Source organism: Kogia breviceps, chromosome 16 (genome assembly GCF_026419965.1).
Source record: "Kogia breviceps isolate mKogBre1 chromosome 16, mKogBre1 haplotype 1, whole genome shotgun sequence".
In the NCBI taxonomy this organism is placed as follows: domain Eukaryota; kingdom Metazoa; phylum Chordata; class Mammalia; order Artiodactyla; family Physeteridae; genus Kogia; species Kogia breviceps.
This window is the reverse complement of record NC_081325.1, coordinates 30,569,034-30,591,397: the sequence shown is the minus strand read 5'-3', so window position 1 is coordinate 30,591,397 and position 22,364 is coordinate 30,569,034. Positions and strand designations below refer to the sequence as shown.

Sequence of the window (22,364 nt, the reverse complement as noted above, 5' to 3'; positions counted from 1 at the left end):
TCTTTGAATCAAAATAGAAATCTGAATTCTTTTTAAAGTAATTCGTGAGACACATATGTTCTCCCCCAGACAGAGTTAATGACTGTGCTCTATTATAAAAGAAAAATTGAGTAGTTTAACATTATTGAATTGATATCAGAGAAAAATTGGTTACATCTGAAGAAAATGATAGCAAATCACTCAAACGTTGAGGGTATTAACAAATGTATCGAGTGTTCAAATGAACTCATGATATGTAAGTAATAAATATACTTAAATGAATGTATATATTTATATTCATAACACAATTCCAAAATCAAATTAGGCAAAATAGGTAACCTCTATTCATAAAAACATATTATTCATAACCTAAAAACAAATAACTTGGATTATGGCTTTTTAAAAAGCTGCTTCTTTTATTCTTTTCAACATTCAAAAGTTTTAAAATGATGGTTAATAAAATATTGTCATGTGAACACAGAAATAATTAGGTTGTTAATGGGTTTTGAATACTCTTGTGCTAATAAATCTATGTGAAAAGGCATTATTATATATTGTTGATACATTTTGTAATTTCAACGACAAGTCTCTAGTAAACTGGTACAATTTCCAGGCACAATTACAATACATTGGAGAAGTTAATGATATTCTAGTGGATATAGGTTAAGTGTAATTTTTAAAAAAATTAAGCTTTTGTCATTCAAATTTTGAAAATATGTATACAAATATATAAACTCATGTATGTTTTCATATAAATATGTGTGGGTATAAAACAGAAAATAAATTTAATAATCAAAATATAGAAAGTCAGAGTTATGTCTCACAAAAACAAATCTAGTAGCAGATGTATTTCCTAACCTCTGGAGTTTTATGTAGCCTAGTTTTTTTTTTTTTTTTTTTTTTTTAATCTCAATATGTTATAGAAGGAAAGAGGGAGCAAAAACATAGCACTGGTGTTCTCCGTAAAATTCAAGGAAGAAAGCTGGAAAACTTTGGCTTCTGGAGTGTTGTTTCTTTAATCTTTATTATTTTAAATATATGTTCTTCTTAAAGTATAAACTCACGGGGATCTCACATCATGCCCTGAAGTAGTACACTTATCTTTCTTTTTAGTAACTATTCAACGTATGAATACTTTCAGTTATTCCTTTACTTAGTATTGTCTATTATCACTTTTGGCAAAGCTTTCATTTTCATTATTATTTTTATCACACCTCTATTACTCTAGATGGACTTATATAAATTGACAATTTTAAAAATCAGTACATGTATGTGGCCAACAGTATCAGTATTTTACAAATAAATGAACACTATTTTCTGGGATTCAAATATAATTATTTTACTGAAAATGTAGCTCTGGGCCCAGTAATATGAAGGACACTTCTGAGCCCTGTGGAATCTTTACCTGCCTCATCTAAGGTTCTGTTGTTGAATTTCCTTACAAGATAAGCTTTCATTTTACTGATTTGTCTCCTGTGTGTCAAAGTAGCAATTTGCTTTATTATCTTCCTTAACATGTCAGTTTATCTACTTGCTCTAATTTTTGTATATATAGTATGATATTAATAATGGACACTCAAAAGCTAACCCAAATTTACCCATCTTTCCCTCAATATTACAGTATGTTTTGAGTGCTTGCAGTCACATATTTCAAATACAGCAATCATATGTTTCAAATAGATTGTACTCATATTTTTCATTTCTCTTTTCACCCATTCCTATTGCACCATGTACTTTGCATGCTGCTTTAGCCAGCCAATACTATTAAATATCCCAACCATATTGTTAAGACATGATGGAAGTTTTTAACATTGAAAAATTTGATGACTGACTCTTACTTCCTACCCAGATGTTAAGATCTTTATTCTCCAAATATTTTCATCCCAATGACTCCCTCTTATTTTCACTATCACTTAGACCAGTTACAACTTTGTTACTTCTCATGTGGCCATTGCTACTGTGAAAAAATGAAAAGATCAATGAAATTAGAATCAGAGCCCTAGGCTAAAATTTTGGCTCAGCCACATAAAATTTCAAAGACCTTAGATTGGTAATTTCCTCTACTCAAAATGGAAATGGCAATGCCTATCTTACAAAATTATTTAAAATTGTGCATGGTAAATGAGATGCTTCAATTTAAATGTGCATAATTCAATTACTGGAAGTCATTAACTGTTTGTTGGATTTGTTTCTAACTATAGAAGAACTGGCTTCTCTAAAGATTAATTCAATATCATGTTATTTATCAGGTCAAATTCCTTTAACATTTATCCAATGACTTCGAGTTACCTAAAATCTTCTTCTTAATCTGTAGTTTTAATCTTTGATAACCCTTATTTTTAAACCAAACATTGGGAATGCACTGGAGAATAAAAGTATCTCCATTGCACATGGAGCATGCAGATTCTTGAGGGAGACAAGTTAATGCAAAGAAAGCTTTCCACACTAGAAGCCTCTTTCTTGAGTAAGAAAAGAAGAAACTGCAAGAAGACTTCCATGGCTGATGTATAGTGAGCGAGTAGGAGAGTGATAAAAGTGGAGGGTTGACTGGCCAAGGTTAAAAATCTAATTTTTTTTTCAAGTACTCTGTGGAAGCCATTGAAGAGTTTTAATTGGAGTGAAATGTTTGAACTTACATCTCAAACAAGACAGCAAAGGAAGCAGGTGGCCACCTACCCTGGGAAGGTATGGTGGTGTGAAAAAGAGGTAGCTTCTTATGGGGGAATACACTACAGGTGAAACAAAGAAGTAGACTTGGGTCGTGGTAACAATAGGACTTAATGGCACATTCTGGGATGAGGAAGAGAAAGGAAATAAGAGGAGTTCCTTTGTTTTTGACTGGAGTGACTAGGTAGATGGTGGTACCAATAACTGGAATTAGAAGGGCTGGTTGGGAGGGCTTGAGAAAGTAGGAAAAAAACTGTGTTGGCAGTTTTGGAGTGGAAAAAAATGAGGTAAATGGAATTTATTCAAGGTTTTTTTGCTCCATTTTAATGGAACAAAAACTTTGATCAAATACTTGGAGAACTGTGACATTTCTTAAGAATTCATATGGACTACAGTGTATTACAAAATGTAGATTATGAATAAAGTGGGATTAAATTTGTGTATATAACATAACTCTCAGTAGTCTGTCATAGGATTAAAAGAAAACTAATGTTAGAGCTTAATACAGACAGCATTTAAAAAACAAAATGTATTTTATTTATTACTCAAAAATAGCAAAAGTACCTTTTTATCAAACTTAATGGAAATGAATGGGGAGATAGAATATATATCTAGAACTATCTTGTTATATTCTGTGTTTAACAGTGATTACACATTAATAAAATAAAACAGTGATTACACATCTTCACATATGAAGATGACTTTTAGAAGTATATAGAAATTAAAGTATTTTCCAATTGGTATCAATATGTTAGCATGGCAAGTTTTGTGCCTTCTGTCCAGTGCCTAGGTTAACTGCACAATATGTAGCAATTAAATAAATGTTATTTGGGGTAAAGGCAAATCATCTATATACGTATCAAAAAACAATAGTCTCAGTATTAGATACTGCTGTAGAGGAAGTCACGAAGATAATAAGAATAAAATAATGGCAATGAGATAACTATATATGGTACTGAAGAACTGTTCATAACTCTATTCACTTAGGCATAAATAATCACATTCAACTCTAATTTCAACCCTATTTTCAATTTATAAATATAAGTATAACTTCCCTGTGAACTCTCCTTTGCACATTGGTATTGAAGGCTACAAATATGGAAATGGAACTAGAATGAAGAGAGCACAGTCATGGCATCAGGCAGACAACTGCTACACCGCTGAGGGCCTAGACTACGGGCAAGTTACATCAGTTCTTTATGCTCAGGTTTTTCACCTATTAAAGATAACAGCCATCTCCTCAACTTACCATGAGGACAAACTTGCTTAAAGGTGCTTGGTACGGTACTTGACATAAAGTAGCTGTTCAATTTATTTTTCTTTTTAATTGCCTGTAACTATTAGTTGTTCTTTTGTTATCTGATTGAATAAGTCCACACAGTTTGTTATATATTTATAATCTTTTAAGGGTTTCATTAGGATTCATATTTAAGGTAGGGTTTTCAGCTCTGCTGTAAATAAAAATGAAAGAGAAAAATCAACTTTGATCATACCTGACAAATACAAATAGATGGTAATTTGAACTGAGTAATCTTTCTTTTGAGTTACATTTATTGCTCAGAATGATTTCAATAAAAACTCTTGGGCTCAGCAATTAAATTACATTATAATATATAAAAATTAGAAAATATTAAACACGCCACTGCCCTTTTGAAATCTGGTGAATGATCAGTCTTGGCCATTGGGCTTCTTTGATTTCCAGAGCTCTTATGGTATATTATTAATTGAATCTTCTAAAACAAAATTCTGATCAGTTAACTCTACTCAAAATAAAGTTTTCAATGGCCTATATAATCAGATTGAAACTTCTTAGTATGGAATTTAAGGTATTTCATAATCTGACCCTAGGCCATTTATTTTGTCCAATTTCTCTCCATTATAACTCTACACATCATACTCCAATAAAAATATCCATACTTATTTGTCACTCCTGGATCGTGCTATGACTTGTCATATCTCTAGCATGATGTTAGATCATGCTATTATCCCAGCTTCAAATACTCAATTCTGTGTCCTATAGGTCCTACTCTACTTTCAACACCCTATTAAAGGCACATCTAATTCATGAAGTAATTCTTTATTCACTTCTCTAGCAGAATTTTATTTTTATTTATTACATATATTACAGTATTTGACAAATGGAACTATGGCTAGATGGACAGAGGAATGACAGTTTCAAAAACCAAACTCCTTGAAGGCAGAGTCATATACGTGGGTACTGAAATTATATGTATTGAATTAATTTATTCATATTTTAATGGTAATGAGAGTCACTCCTGAGCAAGAGTCACAATACACTCCATGAGTAAAAAAATAAATAAATAAATAAATTATCACATATATTTACTTAAGATTCAAACTATTTTCTATTGTTTTCCAACAGTGTGGAGTAATACATCATGTACATCATGAAGTCATTCTGCATGTATTAAAATTTTCTGAAGTTTTCTTGCCAACCTTCTTTTAAATATCTTTAAAAATGTTAGCCTGGAGGGGAAAAAGTTCAGATGTCTATATAAAGGACATTATGCAATAAATGTAGTAATTAAAATTGGAAGGAAATGGCCTAGGACAAAAACAAAACAAAATTTCACCCCTCAGTATGAATATTCAAAACCTCAAAGAAAATAAAATCCAGGGCAGATGAATCAATCTCCATGAAATATGTATTTGTTTCAAAAATATACCCTGTATCAGAGGTGGGAGTGCGTTTGTTACCTGTCTGCAAATGCTAAAAGTACTACTCAAAATGTTCTTATGACATGATTAAACATTTAAATGTTCCAGGATGAAACATTTGAGTGATCTTCCCAAAGTAAATATTTATCACATTAAAATGACTACAGGGGTGATAGAATATTTTTGTCTATATTTGATTTAAGACATCCCCCACTGCAGATTTCTATTATGACTTAATAGGAAACTGGATTAAATCATTTCTCTTGTTGGTAGATACTTTTTTTTCATCACGTTACTACTGGGATCATCATCAGTATAACTAACTGTCAAGAATTTAAGGAAGGAAAAGCTCCAATATGCAAATTAAGTAAAATTTTAAAATTTCTTGTCCGTTTTGAAATCTAAAAAAATTTCAGGTTTGGAAGTTATTTTGCTACTCAGTCGGTGGTAAAATTGACTTGAACTGACATGGGCTATCTATATTATTCATTTATTCCATTTAATGTGAATATTTAGACTTTTCACTATAAAACTGATCATGTGTTTCATTGTGAGTACTGGTACAGCTACCAGTGGGGATGTTACATAATACATGGTATATGCAATACATCATCTTTCTAAAATCTGAAAAATTTTTAATTCTAGAAAACATCTATACTATAGGCCTACACATCAAAATATCAGCTTTAAAGACTCCTTGGGAGCTATAAAATGAAAAGGAGTTAATTTAAATATGTTAATATATTTGGTTTGATACATTATATGTTCCTATTTCTTATTTTTAACAAATATAAATATGAAATAATAGCCATATCTGTTTTTGACAGGTGTTCATCTTGCAATAGAATACCTTGGTAATTGTATGAGCTCCTCTGGTTTTTCTCAAATCTGAGTGTCATTTATATAATACGTGGCTTTTGTGAAATAATGAGAATGATGAAATTTGCTTTCCATTTTATAGAGAAAATCAGAATCACCTACAATTATTTTCCCTTTGCCTCCATATGACTGTTTATCTTTTCAAATTTATTTATCCTTTCTTTCCTTTACAGAAAAAGTTTATCTTCACTTTAAAGCTAGCATCCCCATTATACTGGAGTAACATCTATCTCATCCAATCCTTCAAGGATTCCTCTAGGTGGATCATTTACCCCAGTATATTGATACTCAGCTACCTTGAATAATGAAAGCATTTTCCGTCTGTAATACCACCTTCTTTAGCTACCTTTTCCCCCATTCTTTCTCTTATTCATAAAAGGAATTTTAACATAAGAGGAAATAATCTGCACTGCAATTCACCAATGAAAATCACATTGCTGAACCTTCCTGGTGCTGCAGTGGTTAAGAATCCACCTGCCAATATAGGGGATATGGGTTCAAGCCCTGGTTCGGGAAGATCCCACATGTCGTGGAGTAACTAAGCCCGTGTGCCACAACTGATGAGCCCACAAGCCACAACTACTGAAGCCCACATGCCTAGAGCCCGTGCTCCACAACAAGAGAAGTCAACGCAATGAGAAGCCCGCTCACCACAACAAAGAGTAGCCCCTGATCACTGCAACTAGAGAAAGCCCACGTACAGCAACGAAGACCCAGTGCAACAAAAAAAAAAAAAAAAAAATAGATTTATTTTTTAAAAAAAATATGATTCCAAGTAAATGTTCCTTTTTTTGAAGTAGTGAGCTCTGGAACTCATACATTTAATGCCAGTGATGCCAGATCACATATTTGGGACTGTCCTCAGAACTAGTTTGTGAAGCATAAAACAGAACCAAGCTCAGTATCATTTTGTTTTAAATAAAAACAAAGTTGTCCAGATTGATTTAATGAATTGATTTAATTTGGTTCCCAATTATGTTGTCTGGAAGTGAAATCTAAAAACTCTTGGCTTCAGTCAAATACTTCATCTAGTTGTTCTCCAGATTTTGGATTGTCACACAACATACTGATTATGTCTCATGCAGATTGAACAATTGTTGAACTTTTCTCCTTTCCAACTTCTTACTGTTGTGTTCTGAAGGATTCTGTCCTGGACTCTATTCTCTTTTCTCCCAATAATCCCTGACATCAGTTTACTTTAAGTATGATCCCATATCAATGGCTTCTATGTTTATAGCCCCCACCTCTCCTCCCATTACCAAACTGTAATTTTCAGTTGGATCTTCTGTTACTCATCTAAACTCTTTTTACTTCCCAAATGTTTTCCCCATGATGACCTCACCTTGTTTTTACCATTTAGTAAATTGAACTCAATTATCCTAATCACAATCCTAATGTTTATCACAGCAAGTTTTATACTACCTTACTGCTTTCTGAAAGTTTTCTCAAAGATCTGGTTAACTGAAGTTTTTTGCTTGTTTGTTTGTTTTTCCCCAGCATCCTTGAATGGTAAATTTCTTTATTAAATCGATTCCTATATAGAAATAAGCATTAGTTATTTAGAGCAAATGCTAAAAGTTTCAAATATTTATGTGTTAATTTAATATATGTGGTATATATTACATAAAAACTTACTTAAATGAATTAAAATGCATTAAATAATTCAAGTGCTATTCCATTTACTTGGGCATCCAATGATTTTTTTTCTAAGCAATTCATTAGAATCATAAAAGTAGTGGTGTGTACTAAAAGAAGTTTTTAATCTTTCACGTTGTGCCATTCCTACTACCTCTTCACCACTCTAGGCCTCATTTTGCCTTGCCCTGTATTACTTGCCCAGCTTCCTAATTGTATTCCCATCTCCCGAGACATTGTCATAAAAATCACCCCTTTAAAATGAAAGTTTGAACTGCCACCTCCTGAACCTCCAAGGGCTGCCTCTCAGTGGTCCCATCATTGGGCTTCTACTTACCTCCCCAGTCTCTACCTGCCATTCCCACTCTCACACATCACTACTCACATGCCTCTAACAGCAGCTTGCCGTGCACTGCTTCCTTTCACCTATGTTTCTGAGAGTTCCCATCATCTTCCCTCTCTCAATTTCACTCTGCCCAGTAAGCCAAACATTTTTTGAAGAGTCAGCTCAGATGTGTTCTTCTCCAGGAATGTTCTTTGAGCCTCCAAATCTGGGCCGGGTTTCCATTCTCCTGACTCCATTAATACTCAGGACATATCTCTCACTGCACCAAACTCATGATTTGTATGTCAAATTCACTTAATACAGTGTGAGCTTCTTGAGGATCCAGCCTGTGCTTTACTGCATTTTTGTATCCCGGGCACAGTCATTTATTAGAAGGAAAATTAAGTGATTGAATAAATGAATGAATGACTGAAAATCTCTCTTGGCACCACCATTCCTCAGCATACTAAGAAAGTATCAAGGACTCACAGGTAGCAGAGGTATAGGTACTGTGTCCAGATTGAAGAAATATTTACATCCTAGTGCTTAGTGACATATAATCCAGTAGTGTCAGTGTCTAACTTCTGGAATGATACATTTAATTGACCTTTTGGAGCTTTTATTCAATATATATTAAATATATGAATATGCGAAATATTAATTCAATATATATGAAAGAATCAAGAATGAAGCTCTGAAGTTTGGCAGTTGACATCTTCAAATTAATAAGGAAAAGAAGTGTGATGACAAATCTGAAGTACTTGTTCAGAGGCTTCGAGGTCCCTATTAATGTGTCACAGAAATTACACAGAAGGATGGAAAGGGCTCTAGACAGAAAATTATAAACCTGGAACTAGTGCTACCTCTGTCACTAACTTGAAGACCCCATGGAAATCACTTAATCTGTTTTCTTACCTACATAATAGGGGGATTATACTTCAAGGATTCTTACCCTAATGTTTTGTAATACGGATTTCAAAACAACAGAGAACCTGCAATATTAGACATGCTATTAAAGTGAAATAACAGGAAATTGCTGGGAGAAGTTTTAGAGCTAATAATATTATTTTCTTACAGTTCTTAATTAACAGATGAGCTGATAACTATTTTATATTTTTAGAATTTATGGACACACTCCTGCTTTCATAAAAATGTATATAATATTAGTATAGAATTTTATTTATAAAAATGAAAAAAAACCTGTCATTATTTATATTATAAAAAATACAAAAAGTAAAATCCTCTGGTTGTTTGGGAGTATTTTAGAGAGTGTGTAATTCTAAGGCTGGGGAGGGTTCCCCTGGCCCAAGTATAAGGCAAAATGAGTGTCAAAAGTTTGGGAAATACTGTTCTAACATTTCCTAATTGGAATGATTCAGGAAAAGTCATTGCTGTGCTTACTAAAAGCAAGAGAATCTCAAAATCACAGTGAGTCTATAGTAAATCATGCAACACTTGTTAGAGAGGCTTTACGATGAGCAACAAATGTGAGGGTGATAAAATCTCTCTATTTTCATGATACCAGATGCTGGATTCTGGAAGCAGATGTTTGCACATGAGAAAAAGAGATTGAAAAAAGTCATTGAAACTTTTAAAGTTAGGTGAACTATGGGACGATTGCAAAGCCTGGTAAGCAAAAACAAAGTGAAACTGCTCACAGTTTGAGAAATATTTTGTCTCGTAAAATGTAAGACCAGATGAATTGGGAAGGCCCTAAAAGATAGCACAGAGAGGTGATAAAATTGATATGACCCTGCTCTTGGATAGATGCAGCCTAATAAAAACTTATAGGACTTGACAATAATATGAATTCTTGGCAAAGAATACAATTTCTTAAATACCACATATGCAAATCATAAAGCAGCAGTGCTTCTAAAAATTTGTAAATGATTACTCTCTGGCATTAAATATTCAAAGTTCCTTCCCGTCCCCAATATATGGCAGTAATTTCCCATTTCCTCCCTAAGACAAATTTCCTATTAATAAGTTTATAGAAACATTTATTTTAAAAATTATTTTCATAGATCGCCAGATGGCTGCTGAGAGGATGGACACAGTCACCACCTTCATGTTCTTGCTTCCGCAGAAGTGGATTTGCTGTTGCCTGTTACAGGAAGGCCTGGGAAAAGACACTGCTTGATTGGAAGGTTCAGACTGCAGTAACCATAATGAAGAAGAGAAAACAGAACAGAAGCTTGAGAATATAAAAGTACTATGCTAGTACTTTTCTATTCAGGGTCATTTCTAGGGGAAATTGCAAGGTAGGTCAAGTTTGTGCTCAGCATCCCAACCCTCTGTCTCAATAACCCCCTCCCAAATCCTGAATGTATGGCTCCACCCTCACTTCAGTGGACAAGGACCTCAACTTCCATTCTCCCATTTCCCTACTACTGTTTTCGTAAATATCTCCTTCATGATAAAGTGTACATTGTACAAACATTAAACTGTTTCCTTTCCAGCCATAATTAGAAATATGGTAAAATTGCAGTCATTATGCAGTGAATTAGGGAGGAAAATTAGAAGAAGTGGGGCTCAGAGCCTTACCAAACTCTGAAATCCTATAACAAATATTAAAGTCATTCCAACTAGCCTAATCCTGTTTTGAATATGGAGCTCACAAGCAAAATTCAAACACTGACTTAAAGAAAAAAAGGAACGACAGCAAAAAACAATTATTTAGCTTTCGTTTTTGTAGTTTTCTAGAATGTCCTCTGGGGGGAGGGAACGCAACCCTTAAGAACACAATTTAGTTTTAAAACCGAATTCACTGGAGCAAACCTAGCTTATTTGTTATTTCCATTATTCTCAACTTTCTATTGATTATATTTTATTAGATTTTAATCAGGGATTCCATTGTGAAATGTTTTAAACCCAGAATGTAATTCAAGAAGTCAGATTTTTCTAGAAGTAGAGAGAACGGGGGAGGCACAGAACTGAATAGAATAAAACAAATTATAAGGCAATTAAATAAGATGAAAAATGAAAAATAATTTGATTGGAGCAACTCCTGAGGCTCAGAAATGTCCTGGAATCCAGTCACCAGGGAAGGGACCAATATCTGGCCCCCACAGGGCATTACATCCTGCGTTGGTGATGCTTCCACTGCAATCTCTAGCACAGGCCGTGAGTACTCACGATGTACAATGCTACTCCACTAGCTTCAGAGTTCAATTCAACGACGTGGTTGCAGTTAATTATAAAGATATCAGAAGACTGATTATCCTTGGAAAATTGAGAACAGTCACTCAGCTATCAATAACAAGCTCAGAAAAATTGCCAGTCAACATTTATAAAGACTGCACATGTATTATTTGGGAATCAACAGAGACTGTTGAATTTTGGGGAGAGCTTATTACATCTTTTAAAAGAAAAACAAAAAACTTATTGCTAACAATCAGAATACTCTACAGGGCTTCTGATGGATAGAAATAAAGAAGTCAAAGTATAAATAGTATTCTGAGGTATAAAGAGTAGGTTACCGGCAAAAATTTTTGAAAGAGTTCTGTTCTTTATAAAACTGTATGTGACTCTTCTTTACAGAAGTGACATTATGTATTTTTATTAGTTCTTGATATAAATTAGTTTTGTCATTCCAAAATATAACATCAGCAGAATAAGATAAAATGTATTTTGGTCAATTTTCTGTGTCATTTTCTTATAAATAATGACTTATTAAATAGAAATATATATATTCCTTTCTAAGGAATTTGCTTCTATGGCACCATACACATTCCAAAACACATGGATTGTTTTACCTATTATCTCCCTCTCTCCCTCTCTCTCTCTCTCTATCTACTCACTAACCTACCTACCTACCTTTAATATTTGATGGGGAATGAATGGGGAAAAATCTAATTGACAGGCAGAGAACAAAACTGAACTCAAATAGAAAAAAAACTAAGTACATTCTTTGAGTTTTTTTTTTTTAATCACACTAAGAGAAGCTAAAATAACCTCTTTCTATTATAGGTTTTAGTAACATAAAATCCTTAAAGCTATCTTCAGCTGTAGTGCAGTACATCACACCTTCACTTAACTACTGAATCCTTTCAAATATTTTTTTCTAAAATAATGGTCAACACATACTAGTGCTGTATATTTGGGATGCTTAAACTGATGGTAGCAAAAATCCACAAATATCAGGAACAGACCAAATGGAAAAATTTTAACAGCACAAAAGAGAAGAAAAACAGTAAAAAAATGAGCGAATAAAATAAAATCTCAAATGCACTAAGTTATTTGCAAAGGAAAATCATTATTAGCATAGACAGGTCCACTGAAAATATGAAGACTATTTTTTTAATTGATTTTAATTTCTAAGTTAAAGAAGTATTTTAATTTAGAAATAGAACATTATTTTTCTTAAGAGATAATTTAAACAGGGAAAGAAGTCAACTAAACTAATATAAAATATAATTATGCTATTGATTTTAAAATTTAAGACACTACTATAAAATTTTAGGACAAGCAAAAGACTGATAAAAATGTTTCGTTTTGTTTAGCTTTTGTTTTAAAGGAAATGTATTTATGTTTTTTAGGAGATTTTTAAAGGCATTAAAAATTAGGGTTTAACATATGAAACTTGGACATGAGATAATTGTTTGAATATGGCTGTCATCTTCTTTCATCTGTAAAGAAAATTATTATTTGTAGGTGTGCATTAAATTAATTTGGCATTGGCTCTCATGATGCTTTTCAAATAAATTAACAGAGGACATTGACCAAGACAATGGCTGGTTGCTTCTTCAAACATTTTACTTTTTTTTTCTGAGTAAACCATTCATTATGTGAATAGTATAAAGCATTGGTTAAGAGGGCAGACCCTGAAGGCATGCTGTGTTATTTCTAATGCTGACTTCACTACTTACAGCACAGAACATTGAGAAAATTTCTTAACAACTATTAAATGTGAGAGTAACAGTAGTCACCTATCTATAAGTGCAATGAAAACTAAATAGGATGTTATGTTTTAACCACTGAATAATTCAATGCATATAACCTATTTTGATGTTTTCCCTCAAGGTTCACATACATGAACTCAACTTTTAACTTACCCTTCAATGTTCATTTGATATATAGGCATAGCAATGAACCAGAAAGTATATTTGAGCTAATTCTCCCATTTGGAGATAAAGTTGAACAGAAAAGACACAAATTTCAGGCATATCTAAACCTAAGATAAAATTCCAACCTGCTTGGAAGGTTAATACATTTCCAATAAGCTCAGTTTTCTTACATGTAAGATAAAAATGATAACTATTTTAGAGTTTGCAGGTTAAATATGCTAATGTTGAAATGAAGTTGGCACAGTTTATGGTAAGAAGTAAAAACTTAATAAATACTAGTCTCCTCCTCTGAATCTATATAGGTAGATAGATAGATGTATGCATAATATACATAGAAGAAAGAGAAAGAAAGAGAGAAAGAGAGAGGGAAGGAGGGAGACAAAAAGATTATCTGGATGATGGAGAGAGAAAGACAGATTGGAGGTAGACAGAGAGATAGATAGGGAGATAGATGGCAGATAAAGGTAGATGAGAGAGAGAGCCAAACAGAGAAAGATCTCCCATCTCAACTAGTTACATACAGTTTCTTGAAGGAAGGCTTCAAGTCAAATTTATTTTTGATGTTCCTGAAGAATCTAACTTTCCTTACATATTGAAAGCATTTAATAGATATTTATTAAATAAATGAATTAATGAATCAAATCTGTCAATCAATCAATGAAGTACTCCTTCAAAATCATGTTTTAAAGTAGAAGTCAGTCTCTTTCCTATAAATTCAGAGATTACCTTCTAAGTATGGCTTTCAGATTCATAACTTTCACATGTTTGTTAATAAGGTTATGTGGAAACTACTTGTTTTACAGGAGATATATCTATTGGCATTCTCACTCATAAACTACCAATTATTTATTGTGTAATATTAATTAAAATATGTGTCAACCACATTTTCTTTTAAGAGCAATAGCCACCTTTCTATGATATTACTTTTTGATATCAAAATAGGAAAAAACAGCTTTTGAGTATAAACTACATTTTCAGAAATATATTTCACTTTTCTATAGGGTTTTTTTTTTTTCATTCCTATCAAATACATTGCTCAGTCAATGGATGGAAAAGAATTAAAAAGTTAATAGTGAGCAGCAGGCTTTTTAATTAACAAAGTTTCTCATGAAGATAGGACAATAAATGCAAATTCTTTACTTACTCTATGCAGCTTTACAAATAGTGGCCAGTGAATTACCTGTAAATCACTTTATCACACACATAGATTAGTCTGTTAGGCTATGCATTCACATATCAAGATCCAACAACCCATTACTTAAAATGTGCCTAAAATATTCATATATTATAATATTGCATAGTCAAACCCATGAAGACCACTTAAGTCACTTCAAGTAAACATCCAACTGTGCAGGAACTGTGAATAAGTATTCAAATAGCTTTTGTTTAAAATAATTTTTAAAACAATATTGCATTGTTACGCAAAAAGTTGCTAAGACATATCCGGCACTTATTACTTAGAAAAGAAGGCTTTTGTGAGGTTATCCTTAAAATAAAGCCAGCATAATTATATTTAGTGCAGAAACTTTTATATATATGTATATATATGAATTTATTTCTGTATTGAATGTGTGTGAGTGTTTGAACTCAAATTTTAACATGAATAGATAAATTAAAAAGCATTCTATCTGCTGATGTATATGTGATAGGACTGACTGCACTAAAGGCAAAAATTTACTTTCTATGAATCACCAATCATTAAATGACTTAGAAGAATAAATAAATATGTCCATATAGCTTAAATGTAGTCTCTCATAAAAACTTCAATAAATACTAAACATATTTAAATACTATTAATATTTTGAAAACTAATATTAACTAATATAATATGCATTTGTAATTCTGAAATTCAATTTATACAACAGTTCTTTTCAATTCTTATAATTGGACATAAAAAAGCTTATTCACAACATCTAAGTCTCACACTTAAGAGTAGCTTAATTCTCTCTGGGTGAATCATTAGTAAATATTCTATTGTGTTTGAAACAATAAAAATTTTAAAAGGCATATCAAGCTAATAAATTGAAGATAGACTTTTAGAAAAAAACATATGTATTTATGAAGAAGTATTTCTTTTTTAACTCTATCAGGGTAAACAAGTTCATGTTTATTTGATAACCAGGAAGACTTAGACATAAAAGGAGCCAGAACTCTGGCTTAGTTGTTATTTGACTCTTGAAAAACTATCTTGAAGCTAAAATCCACACTAAAAATACACCAACACTGATAAGAGCTATACAATTGCAATCAGGTTTTCATTTCACCTAAAAACATTGAATTTGTTCATCTTAATCAGTATTTTAGTATATTAAAATGTGCATATCTAGCTAACATATGCTATATTTTCCTTTAATAAAATGCAAAATAGTAAAGGCTGGAAAATGTTCATAAAGATAAGTATATTCTAGTGACTTTGGCCGAGTTTTCAACTTAAGAAGATTACAGACCAAAATCCATGGCCTTCCTTTTTCTGTGGTTACTGAGGTATTGAATAATTGCTTTTTGTCTGGGGCAACCTCAGAATTTGCTGCTTCTTTTGCTATATCATCAATGGTCCACTCCAAGGTGATAAACTACAACTCTAGTACTATGATGTTTATAATGATTGCTTAAGCTTTACACTTTGTAAGCATTGGAAGACTTCACTCACCTTGTTCAAGTGGTTGGCTTTTAGTTGAAGTAGTTTTCATCTTGAGTGCCTCCCTAACAGACATGTCACAGCAGGAGCCTTTGTTAGTGTCTTGGTCACTGTCAGCCTGATCACTGTCCCCGTGCCCACTGTCTCTCAGGCTGGCTCTTTCTGGGTCCTTAAACGTGGAGCTACTGAAATACATATAAAGAAAAAGAAGAGAAAGTGTTGTCTCTACGAGTTTGAATCTGAAGTGTAATCTCTAGCAAAGCAATTTTGACATGAATGCAAATGGGGAAGCTGAGAAAGTTATTTAATAGGCCTTACCTTTGAACAAACTGCTGCCTGCTGCCCATGTAATTGGGCTCTGCGGGAAAATTGTCTGTCTGCGAAAGAGAAGGAAAAAATACGTATAGTTGTACACTGGACAAATCTCCTGCAGAGCAACAAGATTTCCTAGTGGAAAAATGATTAATAATTCAAAAATTCCCTTAATCTTCAAATTTGTACATTTTAATTAAATTGGAAATTGCTGACATGTAATTATGTACTCAGAACAATTAAATGATTCCAGTCCACAAATTATCTATTAAAGTAAACAATGAACCTGTCATAACGGGTATTCTCTGTTAGTACCAGGATGGATAACACTGTCTGTGTTGTTTCATTACTTAGATATTAATATTGAATATTTGTGGGAGGAGTGGAAAAATGACCTAATTTCTCCATATTAAAAGCGTGAATTAATTAATAATACTCATTTTTAAGCATAATTACATCATCTGCTGGGATTCTTTGCCCTTCTTGTTATAACATTGTTTAAAGTCATCCACTCCTCAATTAAGGGATATAAGACCTTTCCTTCAAATTTTACCAGTAACAAATACAGGCATGGCACCTATGGTCGGACTCATCTTTATAGTGCATCCTTATCTGCATCCCTATTATGGAAATTGTACTTAATACAAGAGAAAGGGCTGTTACTTCCTGATTATTAAAAACAAAGTGAAATAATAATAAGAATTAAAATGTTACTTAAAACATTGGGAGTAAAGACACTGAGAAACGAAGCTTGTTTTTGTGTTTGTTTTTGCTGCTTCCAAACTGACGTGGAGGTCTGCCAAATAGAACTGAATTCTCCTTGTGCCGTAGAACAGAGTCTTTTGCGAGAAAGAGAGTAGATCTTTCATAGGTTTCCCTATACTGTACATTCATACACGTTACTTCTTCTTGCAGCTGACTCAACGACAAAGGTTCTCCTGTTTTCTGCCTCACTTCATATCACACCATTGTGCTCTGAAGCAGCTATGGGTATCTACAAGATCATCCAGCATGCAAGTATCAGTGACACAGGAGCATGCAATTCATGAAGCAGAGGGACCAAGGTAAGGTTTAATGTAGAGCAGTATGTATTTTCCTTATAAACAAGGCTAATTTAAACTAACAGGACTCTTTTTTTATCCCATGTAATAATTTAAATTATTTGGCTTTTTAAACTATTATTGGAAAAAAAAAACATGTTAAGAGTAATAGCTTAAACTACTGTCTAAGTTTCACTGTCTTTTAGAAGTTGGGAGACAGGAAAAACCCTCACAAATTTCTAAATCTATATAATCTTTTCTTGCTGTTGTTCAAATGACCTTTGTCAAAATAAATGCAAAGATGAAGGTAAACAAGGTAGATTAATTTCTCACTTCTAATCCACTTATCTAGTAGTTGGTAGCAGACTTTTTTTATGAACATGTTTTTACTAATTTCCAGATTCTGTGAAGCACCTTAATTGTTTCCATAACAAACTATCTATCTTTAAGGATAACTTTATCTTCTAGTAAAAGTAATGAAACCAACACCAAGAGCAAAAATGTTTGCAAAAGAGTTTTGCCAATGTTAAAAACTAAAATTACTTAGAAACTCCACATTTAAACTTAAAATCATCTAGTTCATTTTTTGAATTGGTCAAAAACATGCTGTCAGTTAAAAGCTAAGCCTGAGTATCTTAGAACACTGCAGAAAAACAGAATCCGGGGTATTAAAGAGAGAGTAAAATGTAAAGTGAAAGTGTAAACTCTAGTTAGAAAATATAAGGGCTATTATAAGTAATCCTGTGATTTTAATGGCTTTGATTAGGTGGGACCTCATAGGATGTGGATCCCTATTCAGTTAGACACAGGGAGACTGACTGGGAAAACTTTTCTTCCCTTGTTCTAATAGGGACAGTATCTAAAACTTTTTGCAAAATATCAAAGTTCTGGGCAGTTCTTATAAAATAAGATACTTTAAGTTCCTATTGAGTGAAGAACTGTTTTAAATTATATGTGAGTGTGTGTGCACACGTGTCTATGTATGTTTCTATGTATGTATCAGCGTGTTTGAAGAGCACTGGGCGATGGTAATGCTACCAAATATTGTTCTGATGAAAGCAGAAAAACAATAGGAAGTTAGAAAAGAAGAATTTTGGAAAGGAAAGAAAGGCAGGGAGAAAGGCAAGGGAAAAATAGAAAGAGAGGAGAAGAGAAAACAAATGGATATACAAAGGAGGAAAAATGAGGGTGGAGGGTGGTAAAAACAGGCTAAAGAAAATTGGTTTATTATTATAGAATTTCACAAAGTACAATTTTAGAAGTCTGCAACTTAATCAGTAGAAGAGTATCAAGGGTTTATTAATAATGTCTGCCAGCATTCATCCATTAAAATAGGTAGGAATGTGAGAGGCTGTGTCTGTTTATAATTACCATAATGAAATAGCCATTTGGCCTTTAATAAACATATGACTAATTCACTATAAAAACCACACTGGTTTTAATATAGAAAATAACATTTTCATTATCCAGGCTCCAAGGATGTCTGAAAACTCATTTTAAATAATCTGAAATAAAATAACGGTATTTACATAGAAAAACAAACAGAAAATAGACAAAACAACTGAATGTATTACAGCATCATTTAATTTAGAAATATAAGGGCTTCAGCTATTTTCCAACACTGTATTCTAAAAATCAAATTCTATCTTGTACATTTATAATTCTTAACCATTAAGTCTAGAAAGAAAGTAAAATTTGAGGTCAGACACTTGTAGATTTTTAGGTCTCAGCAGAGTAAGTAAAATATTCATATAAGTAATTAAAATATAACTCTTGAAAATTTTATCCTTTTCCATACAAGGATAAAATTAGAATGTTTTCCCTTCAAACACAACTTGAACACGGGAACTATTAACTTTTATTTTTAAAACATATCATTTGTTTGGTATTTAAAAAATGGATCCCTGGAACTGATGGCTAGTTACAAAAAAGTTCTAAAGCAGACACTTTGAAATAAACTGTAGGATATGATTATCTTTTTAATCTATTTCACTCAGAAATAAAAAGACAAATGTTTTGCTGTTTTTTTAAATGATCATTTGCTCATAATGATCACTTAAATCTGAACTAACTTATAAAACTGAATGGCCTTCCTAGTTTGATTTTTTTGGTTATTTTTTGGCTGAAGATAAAAATTTAGATATTCTTTCCTTTGTTCAGAAAACATAAACAAAACAAGTAATCAAGTAAACAAACATACAAAGTGGATAAAGTCTGTATGATATGAATAGGTTCTTTGATTATTTACCTTTATACACTTCTCTTCTAGTACTCAGCAAATTGTAGTAAATTTATAAATGATACTTGAAATAATAATTTTTATCAGCAGTAGTCAATAATAAACTATTCCTAAGATGTGCCATATTCTACTACTTGCTCATCTATTAGGACTCTAAAAATTCATGATTTTAAAAAGGAGTGTCTCTGAAAAAGACCAAAAGAAAGCACCTATTGAAGCTGAACCACATTGCCTGAAATTGGGGAAGCTCTATTTGTGGAAGTAGATTAATTTGACATGACCACTTACATGTATCTAGAGAAGTTGATCTGAAAATGGATAGCAAAAAGAGTCAAAATAGATTTTTTTTACTCTTAGAATAGTAAAAATAGAAAATTTTAAAATATATCCAGCATTTGACAAAACTCAACATCTATTAATAATAAAAATTCTCAGCAAATAGGAATAAAAGGAAACTTCTTCAACTGCATAAAGAGCATCTATCAAGAAAGAGTATAACTAACATCACACCTGAAAGACTGAAAGCTTTCACCACTGCACTGAAAGTCCTAATATGTTCAATAAGGCAAGAAAAATAAATGAAGGACATAACGAATTGGAAAAGGAGGAAAAAATTTTTTCACAATGTTATTGTATTCTCAGATAATAGTATTGTTCAAACAGAAAATAAGAAGGAATCAAGACAAACAAAAACAAACAAATAAAACTTCTCAGAATGAGTAAATAAGTTAAGCAATGTTGCCATGTCCAAGGTCACCACACAAAAATCAATCATATTTCTATATACTAGCAATGAACTAGTTGGAAACTTAAATATCCAAAGCAAGACATTTATAATATGTCCCTAAAACTCAAATACATAAGCAAATAGATAATTTTTAAAAATAAGTACAGAATCTGTATACTGAACATTACAGAAACTGATGGAATAAATCAAAGAAGGCCTAAATAAATGGAGAGGTATATCATGTTTATGGATTGAAAAATTCAACATGGTAAAGACATCAATGTTCCTCAAATAATCTATACATGTAACATAATTCCATTCATATTCACTGAATGATTTTCTATAGCTATAGACAAGAGGACTCTAGAACTTACAACACAAAGAACTGTATGTAATAGCCAAAATAATTTTGAAAAAGAAGATTAAATTTGAAGGAATACACTACTCTATTTAAAGAATTACTATGAAGCTACATAAATCAAGACAGTGTAGTATTGTCAATGGAAAAGACACATAGATAAATGGGACAGGAGAGACTGTTCAGAAGCCCACAGAAATACGACCAACTAATTTTTGACAAAGTTGCAGAAGGCAATTCAATAGAAATGAACCTTGGCAATTCAACAGAAATGAACACTTTATAAAAACAAAACAAAACAAAAACTTAAAAATTTGAAATTGACCATAGATCTAAATGAAAAACATAAAACTATAAAACTTTATAAGAAAACCCTGCAGAAAATCTATGTGACCTAATGTTAGGTACAGTTTTTAGATATGATACCAAAAGTATCATTCATAGGAAAAAAAAAGACCAAAATTAACCTAATAATTTGGTATTTACTTTAAATAAATGAAGACTAGGATCACACAGAGATTTGTACATGAGTATTTCAAGAGCTCGCTTTGCCAAAACTGGAATTACCCCAGATATCTTTTTTCTTTTTTTTTTTTTTTTTTTTTGTTCTAGGCAGACCTCTCAGTGTTGTGGCCTCTCCCGTTGAGGAGCGCGGGCTCAGCGGCCATGGCTCACAGGCCCAGCCGCTCCGCGGCATGTGGGATCTTCCCGGACCAGGGCATGAACCCGTGTCCCCTGCATCGGCAGGCGGATTCTCAACCACTGCGCCACCAGGGAAGCCCCGGGAAGACCCCAGATATCTTTCAATAGGTGAACAGATAGACTGTGGTACATACATACAGTGAAAAACTATTTAACAATAAAATAATGAACTATTGAGGCAACAACTTGTATGAATCTCAGAAGCATTATGTTGAGTGAAAGAAGCCAATCTCAAAAAAATTGCACAGTGTATGATTTCATTTATAAGATTTCTCAAAAAAGCAAAAACTATCATAACAAAGAATAGATCAGTGGATGCCAGGGGTTAAGGTTGACTATAGAGATAAAGCATGAGGAAGCTTTTAACGGTGATAGAACTGTCCTGATTGTGGTATTAGTTTCATGAAGCTATATATGAAAAAAATAACAAAAAAACACAAAACACAGAACTCTACATTCCAAAAAAGGTTCATTTTACTGGATGCTAATAAAAAGTAATTCCAAACATACATATAAGGTGATCATCTGCATCTCATATACACTGAGAATTTTTCTGTCTCACAGAGAATTATAAAACTACAAATTCTTTCATTAGTCTCAATAAAGAGTATTTCTGAACTTTGTCTTTTAAAATTATACAGAGCCAACTTTGAAAACACTATGTAGAAATCCCATATTCATTTGGACAGACTACAAATGGATTTGAGATATAAAGCTCTATTTAGCCACACTAACAAACCCAAGCAACACTCTATGAGACAGTCATCTTAAATATGAATTATTTAGCTCAATTTTCATATTTTTTCAAAGATGTTTTTCTTGCGTGCACTTCTCATTTACCCAGCCATAAAATAGATACTTTAAATAAAGATTTCAGACTGCATTTATTGCAAAGAAGTAGTTTTTCCTTCCAATGCATGAAAAAATATGGCTATATCATGAAGAACTGGGAACCATTCTTAGAAATGGTGAGTTTTTTAATTTGGAGAATACCTCATGAAATTGATTCTACATTTGTAAGTAAGTGAATAGAATATCCTTGTAAAGACTAAAGACATTGAATATGAAAATATTAGCATCTAAGATGCACCAAAGTGTATACAGAATAGTCAAAATAA

The 22,364-nt window shown here is 32.4% G+C and overlaps 1 protein-coding gene across 2 annotated transcripts in view; it reads right to left on the bottom strand.

The window, feature by feature from the left end:
* Nucleotides 1-22,364, bottom strand: part of PCDH17 (protocadherin 17) — a 103,252-nt gene that overhangs the window by 50,147 nt on the left and 30,741 nt on the right. Inside the window, exons 2-4 of one of the 2 annotated variants that reach the window (XM_067016217.1) lie at nucleotides 16,187-16,245; nucleotides 15,881-16,053; nucleotides 6,998-10,318 (exon numbers count right to left, since the gene is read on the bottom strand). In XM_067016217.1, coding sequence (XP_066872318.1) covers nucleotides 10,314-10,318; nucleotides 15,881-16,053; nucleotides 16,187-16,245 — 237 coding nt within the window. In that variant the 3' untranslated portion in view covers nucleotides 6,998-10,313. Of the gene's footprint in view, nucleotides 1-6,997; nucleotides 10,319-15,880; nucleotides 16,054-16,186; nucleotides 16,246-22,364 lie in introns of those variants that run through there. The other variant, XM_059041899.2, reaches the window with a different exon arrangement.